This window comes from Lampetra planeri, chromosome 27 (genome assembly GCF_965212315.1).
Source record: "Lampetra planeri chromosome 27, kcLamPlan1.2.h2, whole genome shotgun sequence".
Classification (NCBI taxonomy): Eukaryota; Metazoa; Chordata; class Hyperoartia; order Petromyzontiformes; family Petromyzontidae; genus Lampetra; species Lampetra planeri.
In genome coordinates, this window is record NC_136133.1 from 10,748,178 (window position 1) to 10,756,987 (window position 8,810).

At 50.3% G+C, this 8,810-nt stretch overlaps 1 protein-coding gene across 1 annotated transcript in view; it reads left to right on the forward strand.

The window, feature by feature from the left end:
* SNRNP200 (small nuclear ribonucleoprotein U5 subunit 200) overlaps positions 1–8,601 on the forward strand; it is a 61,996-nt gene extending 53,395 nt beyond the window's left edge. Inside the window, exons 41-45 of the mRNA XM_078607493.1 lie at positions 4,924–5,100; positions 5,459–5,619; positions 6,490–6,571; positions 7,204–7,296; positions 7,945–8,601. Of these exons, the coding sequence (XP_078463619.1) occupies positions 4,924–5,100; positions 5,459–5,619; positions 6,490–6,571; positions 7,204–7,296; positions 7,945–8,100 (669 nt within the window). The 3' untranslated portion in view covers positions 8,101–8,601. The remainder of the gene's footprint in view (positions 1–4,923; positions 5,101–5,458; positions 5,620–6,489; positions 6,572–7,203; positions 7,297–7,944) is intronic.
* The last annotated feature ends 209 nt before the right edge of the window (positions 8,602–8,810 follow it).

Genomic DNA, 8,810 nt, shown 5'->3' on the forward strand with positions numbered 1-8,810 from the left:
ACCCCTGGGTGAGTGCGTGTGAGGGGCTGGCAACCCCTCCATCTGGCACTTTTTCTACCAAATACCACGGTGGAAACACCCAACTAATAAACTCTTGTTCAAGGCCCCAGGGGACAGGCATTCATGATACCTTCTGGCCAAACCCCATTTAATAGAGCCAGACTAAACCCCGCCTGTCAGGGTTCCTCCAGGAACAGGAGACTACTGCGGTTGGCAACGTGGAATGTTCAAACTCTCGCTGCGGAGGAGGGGCTTCCATTCCTCTGTCGGGAGATGGACTGGTACTGCCTGGACCTCTGTGAAATCCAGGAGGTCCAGTGGACTGGTTCTGGCTCCAGGGTGGACAGTCCTCCACTCGAGGCAGGAAACTGCCAACAAAAAACAGGGAGTGGCATTGGTGTCGGAGTGTGCAGGCGAGGTGTGGGAAACTGTGAGTCCCAGCCTGCTGTGGGCTCGCCTCCCCATCAACAAGAGATGAGGAAACATGGTGTTGGTTGCTTATGCCCCAACCGAAAATCAACATCAGTGGAGGGATGCAGACAAGGCCAATGAGTCAGATGCCTTCTATAACCTCCTGTCCCAGGTGCTAGGTAAAGTGGCCTCTCAGGATAGAGTCACACTGTTGGGAGGCTTTAATAACCGAGTGGATAACCTGGGCTGGAGTGATTGGAAGGCATTGGCCAGATCAGCTCAATAACAGCGGTAGGAGGCTGTTAGACCTCTGTGCAGCCCATGGGATTGTACTTGCCAACATACTGTTCTGACATTGGCATATCCACACAAAATCATCAATGAATGCCGGTTCTAAGCGAGAACATCTGCTGGACTATATTGTGACGGAACAGCAGATGCGAGCCTATGTTCTTGACACCATGACCTACCGTGGAGCGGATATATGCCCACTGACCATCGGCTTGTCATCTGTAAGCTGCACATGCCATGCTTCCACTCCAGTGGTAGGTGTCTACCTAAGACCCCATTCAAATGACAGAGGACGTGTTCCAGCTGGCTGAGAGAAAACAACAGGCCCACTCTCGTCATCTACAACATCCCTCGTCGGAGAATGAGGAGGCTTACCCGCAGCGTTCGCTGGGAGGTTCGGAGAGCTGTGTAGGATGAGTAATGCGCACGGGTTACTGAGCTAATGGAATCTGCCTCAATATCCCATTATCACAGATCACTCTTTAATTCATCAAAAAGTACTCTTAGGCTTTTTCGGTAAAGTCACGTAGGTAAAAAATAAAAATAAAATTAATAGAAGTAATAATAGAAATAAAATCATTTTATTTTATTTAGTTCATTTTATTTTATTTCTAGATTTGAAGCTTTCGTGACTGCAAGGATTCATATTCTTAGGTTTTTTCGGTAAAGTCACGTAGGTAATAAATTAAAATTGATAAAAAGTAAAATAAAAAATAAAATAAAAATCACGACGTTTCGGAGGCAACACAAGCTTCCGTCTTCAGGTGGAACAGTCCCAGCACGATAGCTGTATTAAGTGAGAGAAATTCCAAGAAAAACCGTATTTTTATATATATATACTGGTTGAGGGTGGGAGGAGCCAAGGTAGGCCCTGAATATTATTTTTGTGAGGTTCGGTGCAGCTGAAAGCACGCTGTTAGGAAAGAGCTCTTGTTGTGTAAACTAGGTACGGATGATGTAAAGGTGCATGTAAAAGGGACTGAGCCTTTTTGTAATGTAGAGATGATGCGGCTTAAATCGCTGCCAGCAAATTAGTCTTTGTTGTGTAGAATGGTTGACTGAGCCTATTGTTATGTAGAGGTGGTGCGGCTGAAATCGCTGCCAGGAATGCTCCAAATATGTGTAGTTAAATCTTTTTTGCATGGTTAATAACATCTTTCCAATGATTACTAAGTTTGTACCCATCATCACGGTTGAAATTATGTCTGTGTTTGTATATTTGGATGGCCTCGTGTACAAACCTTTGATGGTAGCCAGGAGGCTTGCAGAGCACCTTAGTCTCGGAAAAGACAATTTCATGAGAGCCCACAGCGTTGTAGCAATGATCGGCAACGGCAGAAGAATCAGTTTTGCCGTGTTTCAGATCTGACTTGTGCTCACGGACACGATCAGAGATATGACGTTTCGTTTCTCCAATGTAGCAATCACCACAACTGCAACTCAGTTTGTAGACTCCAGGGTATTGTAAGTCAGGAATGACATCTTTCACAGATGGAATTAGATCACGGTCTTGTTGACATCCAGCTTTGTGATGTGTGGCTCTGGTTTCTTCTTACATAACAATAGGCTCAGTCAACCATTCTACACAACAGACTAATTTCCTGGCAGCGATTTAAGCCGCACCACCTCTACATAATAATAGGCTCAGTCAACCATTCTACACAACAAAGACTAATTTCCTGGCAGCGATTTCAGCCGCATCATCTCTACATAACAAAAAGGCTCAGTCCCTTTTACATGCACCTTTACATCATCCGCACCTAGTTTACACAACAAAGGCTCTTTCCTAACAGCGTGCTTTCAGCTGCACCGAACCTCACAAAAATAATATTCAGGACCTACCTTGGCTCCTCCCACCCACAACCAGTATATATATGAAAATACGTTTTTTCTTGGAATTTCTCTCACTTGGTACAGCTATCGTGCTGTGACTGTTCCACCTGAAGACGGAAGCTTGTGTTGCCTCCGAAACGTCGTGATTTTTATTTAATTTTTATTTTACTTTTTATTAATTGTAATTTTATTTATTTTATTTATATTATTACTTCTATTATTTTTTTTACCTATGTGACTTTACCGAAAAAGCATAAGAGTATGAATCCTTGCAGTCACGAAAGCTTCAAATCTAGAATTCATCAAAAAGGTTACTTGCATTGCCTTACCTATCACCATCCTTTAGGGCAAGCACAGTGATCCGATCTCCAACACCCAGGAACAGGTCTGCAGGTTTGCAGAGCATTTCTATGAGGTTTCCTCAGCCCTGCATGAGCTGTCGTGCCTCAAATATTGGCAGAAGTAGCCACCCCTTGTGAGTGACTGGCTGAAGTTCCATCTGTTGAGGAAGTATGAGAGGCGATTTGTAGTCTGGGACCAGGAATGCGCCGGTCAGATATGATCTCCCAAGCGAACTGCTGAAGGAGGGTGGCGTCTGTATATAGACTGCCCTACGTGACATCATCACAATTGTCTTGACCACTGGACAGGTTATGCAGGATTGGACGGATGCCCTGGTGGTCCCCCTCTTTAAGAAGAGGCACCACACAGATTGCAATATTCCAGAGGCATCGCCCTCCTCCGTGTGCCGGGAAAGGTCATGGCACGGATTATTCAACATCGCCTTGCCAGGCATGCTGAGCAGAGGCTTGCGGAGCCCTAATGTAGTTTCAGACCAGGGTGTTCCTGCACAGATGCCATATTCTCTGTCCGTCTTCTACAGCAGAGGTTTAGGAAATTCAAAAAATACCTATTTATCTGCATTATTTACCTGGTGAAGGCCATCAAATGGTCAGGGCTCTGGGTTGTTCTTCGTGCTTTCGGAGTCCCTGCCTCTGCTCACAATCATTAAGGACCTTCATGATGGTGGGCAAGCCCGGTTAAAGCTAGGTGGTTGGGAGTCAGAGCAATTCCTTGTTCACCTTGGAGTGCCACAAGGATGTATGTCCTCTGGCTCCCACATTATTTACCATCATCTTTGACCACGTAGTTCGAGAGGCTTTCCAAAGCTGTACCAGAGGTATTTCCATCTGGTACAGATACAGTGACAGGTTGATCGATGCCCGGGTGCTGTCGAGGGATGGCTCCCTGTTGGTCAACCATGTTATGTACGCTGATGATCTGTTGGTTGCTGCTCACTCGGAGAAGGAGCTGGAGTGTGCCACTAAGAGTTTGGGCTTACCATCAGCCCCATCACAACTATTTTGTGCCTTCAAACCCTTCAACTCCCCATTGGTGATGTGGCAGTTGTTTAGAGAGTGGAGAGTTTCCCATATCTGAGCAGTATACTTATTACCAGTTCTGGTTTGAGAGCAGAGGGCTCACTTCGAATAAGTCGGGCAGTATTATTTGTTCATCGGATGCGTAACGCTGTCTGGAAACTGCCTGTTTTTTTGCTCCATGAAGTTTCGGGTCTTCTCGGCCACTGTCATGCCCTCCCTTCTCTATGTTTGCAAAACATGGACCCCCCTAATGGAACATCTTTGCCAGCTAGAAAGATTTAGGCTGGCCTGCCTACGATCCATCCTGGGTTTTACCTGCAGGCTGGATTGTGTGAGGAGCTCACAAATCTTCAAATTATCTGGACATATTCCCATCCGTGAGCTCTTGCAGCGGGCAAGGCTGGGTCATGTAGCCCACATGGCCAGCCACCACATGCCGAAGCAGCTTCTGTTTGACCAGATAGAGGGGTCTAAATGCTTGGGACATGGGCTGGAGAAGAGATGGTCTGATGTGGTACAGGAGAATGTGGAGCTGAGTAGACTTGCTGAAGACTGGTACCAGCAGTGTCAAGATCGGCCTCTATGGTGGAGGATCATGAAGGATGCTCCTGGTCAATTGGAGGCAGTCGCCCTCTAACAACAATGGAGCGCTGGGTGCCTAAAATGCAGCAAGTTCGCACAGTAGGGGGCACAGGTGGTGCATCTGGCAGTCATCTCAGTCAGTCCACCCATAGTACCTTGGTCTCTTCTGTGACACATCACGTAGCCTCGGAGTGCACCTGGTCTGGCACAAGCGTTGTGGTGATATCACCACCACTGAGTGGTGAATGGTGGCTGTTGTTATCTACGTGTTCATCCATATGTTTCCGCGTGTTTCGGCACGTGCGTCTTCTGGATATCTGCCTGACCCAGGCATGCGTGAACTTGCATGTAACATTATTGATATTCTTGCGTGCATTTCTCTCCCTGTATCTCCGCGTGTCTTTGTCGGCGCGTGCGTCTGCAGGCTATCCGCCTGATCCAGGCATGCGTGGATGTACTGTCGAGCAATGGCTGGCTCAGCCCGGCGCTGGCCGCGATGGAGCTGGCGCAGATGTGCACGCAGGCCATGTGGTCCAAGGACTCGTACCTCAAGCAGCTGCCACACTTCACAGCCGACCACGTCAAGCGCTGCACCGAGCAGGTGAGCGGGCCTCACCCACACTCGCCCACACTCGCCCACACTCACCCACACTCGCGCACACTCGCCCACACTCGCTCACACTCACCCACACTCACTCGCCCACACTCGCCCACACTTGCCCAGACTCACTTGCTCACACTCGCCCACACTCGCCCACACTCGCCCACACTCGCCCACACTCGCCCACACTCACCCACACTCGCAAGAGACTCACAGCTGGCTTGCCCAGACTTACCCACCAGGTGAATCTCACGAACTCGCCAAGTCCCAGGGTGGGTGTGTAGTGTGTGGGCTGCAGGGTGTGGAGTCTGTGTATAACGCGGTGGTGTGACGGGGTGATGCTGGACGTGGTGTGCAGGGAGTGGAGAGCGTCTTCGACGTGCTGGAGATGGAGGACGCCGCGCGCTCCGCGCTGCTGCAGCTGGATGATTCGAAGATGGCCGACGTGGCACGCTTCTGTAACCGCTACCCGAACATCGAGCTCTCCTACGAGCTCAGCGACAAGGAGAACGTGCACAGGCACGTTGGGGCATGTGGTTGGGCATGAGGGGGCGCGCAGGCGGAGAGACGTAGCAACGCGGGGATATACAGAGACACAAGGACTATGAGAGACACTGGTACAGGGGGACAAATGGAGACTCTGGGACGGGAAGAGACGTGGAAATTCACGGACCGGGAGACACGGGGACGGGGAGATGCCGAGACGCAGGACACGGAGATATGCGGGGACGTGAGACAGGCACGGGACAGGGAAACAAGAGGATCAGTGGAAGGTTATTTTGTGTAACCGGGGTGAGGACTCGACCAGGAGCCTCATTGCAAGAGTGATCTGGGTGCAAAAATGACAAGTAAAATATATAAAATACAGCAATGGAGCGAACCACAATTGGTAATGAACTAGGTCATTTGAGAAGTCTACACTATTGCACAAACATAAGTAAATGTTAATACATTCCCTCAAGTCTAAGTTGCCTAGGGTAGGTTATTTTTAGACTGATCATAGCACAATTACAATATTAAGTTACAGAAACATTAACATGTAAATAGGCGATATATAAAGTTAAATGTAATTGCAAGTGAATTTATAAAGAATTCACAGCTCGGCATCATTGTAGGACACAGGGAGACGAAGAGGCATGGGGACACCCGGGAGACGCGTATGAGGCACGGGGGACATGGGGACACCCAGGAGACACAGGGACACGAAGAGGCATGGATACACGGGGCAGCACATGGAGACATGGGGTACACGGGGGAGTTACGGGGACGTGAGTTCTCGGGGGAGCATGTGTCGTGGAGTCACATTGACCATGTCAGTGTGTCACGTGATGTTGTGGGATGTGTCACGTGATGTGGGGTGTGACGGTGTCGTGATGTGTCGTGCGACAGTGGCTCGGCCGTGGTGGTCATGGTGCAGCTGGAGCGGGAGGACGAGGTGACGGGGCCCGTCATCGCGCCATTCTTCCCACAGGCACGGAGCCCACACTCCCTCCCCACGCTCCCTCCCCACACTCCCTCCCCACACTCCCTCATCGCAGTCTACGTGTGTGTATCTGTGTGTGTCGTTGTGTATGTGTATTTATACATGTGTCTGTATCTGTGTATGTGCCATTTTATGTGTGTATCACTGTTTGTGTCTGAATATAATGTCTTGTCTGTTCCTATATGTGTGTTTATCTGAGTATCAGAGTGTCTGGGTCATCGTGTGTGTGTCTATATCTATGTATGTGTCATTGTGTCTTTTTATCGTTGTGTGTCTGTGTGTGTGATGGTGTCAGTGGGGAGCGGTCATGCAGCGGTTAGCGCGCTGCGCTATGAACCCGGCAACACGGGTTCGATTCCCGGTCACGGCCAACACCAGTGACGATTATCTGAACCGGTCCTGGGCCTCCCCTAGGTCGACTCAGCCTCAAATGAGTACCTGGTACAGTGTGTAAACATCGCCACTAGGGAGACAAAGGCGGTCGGGCGTGGCGCTGGCCACCCACCCCCTCGTGTACCGTTCCGGCCTTCATACGTGTTCACTAACAGCACTTGCCCCTACAGTCTGTTAGGGCTATATGGGGGATCTTTATCTTTGTGTGTCTCTGCGTCTACGTGTAGAAGAGGGAGGAGGGCTGGTGGGTTGTCATCGGTGACCCGAAGAGCAACAGCCTCATCTCCATTAAGAGGCTCACGCTGCAGCAAAAAGCCAAGGTACCAACACCACCACAACAACAACAACAACACCACCACAACAACAACACCACCACAACAACAACAGCAGCAGTCGCCGCCAATCAACATTAAGAGATGACGATCTCACCATGGTGCCTGTGCCAGGATAGGTCCACGTTAAGGTGACATGAAGTGTCGAAGGCTCACTGAAAGGGACGAAACCAGACCCAGATGCCATGCGTTTACTGAGATGACTGGCAGAATGCACTACCTATTACCGCCACTGTGCCAACTCCCACTCCCTTTTAGCTGCCCTACAATCTGCTCATTGTTGTGAACGTTGCTCCTCCACCCTCCATTGTTGCGAGAGAGTGACTGCATCCAACTGCCCAGTAGCCTAAGAGTGCACCTAGCCTGACACTGTCCAATAACATCCTTCATCAGCCTCCTCCACCGATGCCGATCTTGACACACAGCTGGTGCCAGTCATTAGCAAGTCGACCGCCGTATCTGCCTGTACCACCCGTTTCTTCTCAAGCTGATACTGCTTGCTCACTCACACTTGCCACACTCCTGTAAATCTCGGCTAGCTGGCCGGATTTCACAATTAGCTCAACCGAGTCGGCGCATATAATAAAAACGTGACCCCACATGATCCCCGTGTGACGTTGTGTGACCCCGTTGCAGGTAAAGCTGGACTTTGTGGCGCCAGCCCCCGGCACGCACCACTACACGCTCTACTTCATGAGCGATGCCTACATGGGCTGCGACCAGGAGTACCGGTTCAGCGTGGAGGTGCAGGAAGCGGTGGAGAGCGATCGCGGTGCCAGCGACTCGGAGTGACAGCTCTCGCATGCAGAGACACAGAGCTGACACGTACACACCGAAACAGACGCGCCCACACAGACGTGCACACGACTAGGAATGAAGATGCTCGCATACTCGTGCAGTGAACACGGTTTACACAAACAGTTAACTCATAACCTACACGCACACAGTTAATGTTAACGCGCGCACATACACGCAGGGAACAGAAAGTTAACATAGACCCGCGCACCGTTAGGGATCACGGGAATTGGTGAGCACACTGAGCATTCGGCGCACACCCAGCACACACCCCACGCCCTGGCGCCACCTATCCTGGCACGGAGCCACGGGACTTGCGAGTCCCCCTTGCTCCTAGCAGTACCTCCTCCGTTAGGACCGACGCTCTACGTATTAAATTACAAATGCTGGGGGCAGAGTGGGGGGACAACCTGCGCTGTGACCCATCCGTGACCCCTCTGAGACCCCTGTGTAACCCCCCTGTTTTTATTACAATTCTAATAAATGTCACATGACATACCTGGAGTTGGAGTGTATGGGTGGACGGGGTGTGCGTATCTGTGGGGTGTGGGAATGGTGGTGTGTGCTGTGCGCCTCTTGTGTGGTCCTGTAGGGTGTGCCTCTGAGGTGGTGTGCACCTCCACTTCCCCAGTGATTAATGGTCAGTAACGCTGTTGTGGCTGTGAACAATGCCATTGGAGGAAAGCCGATTCCAATCGGCTGTTCCC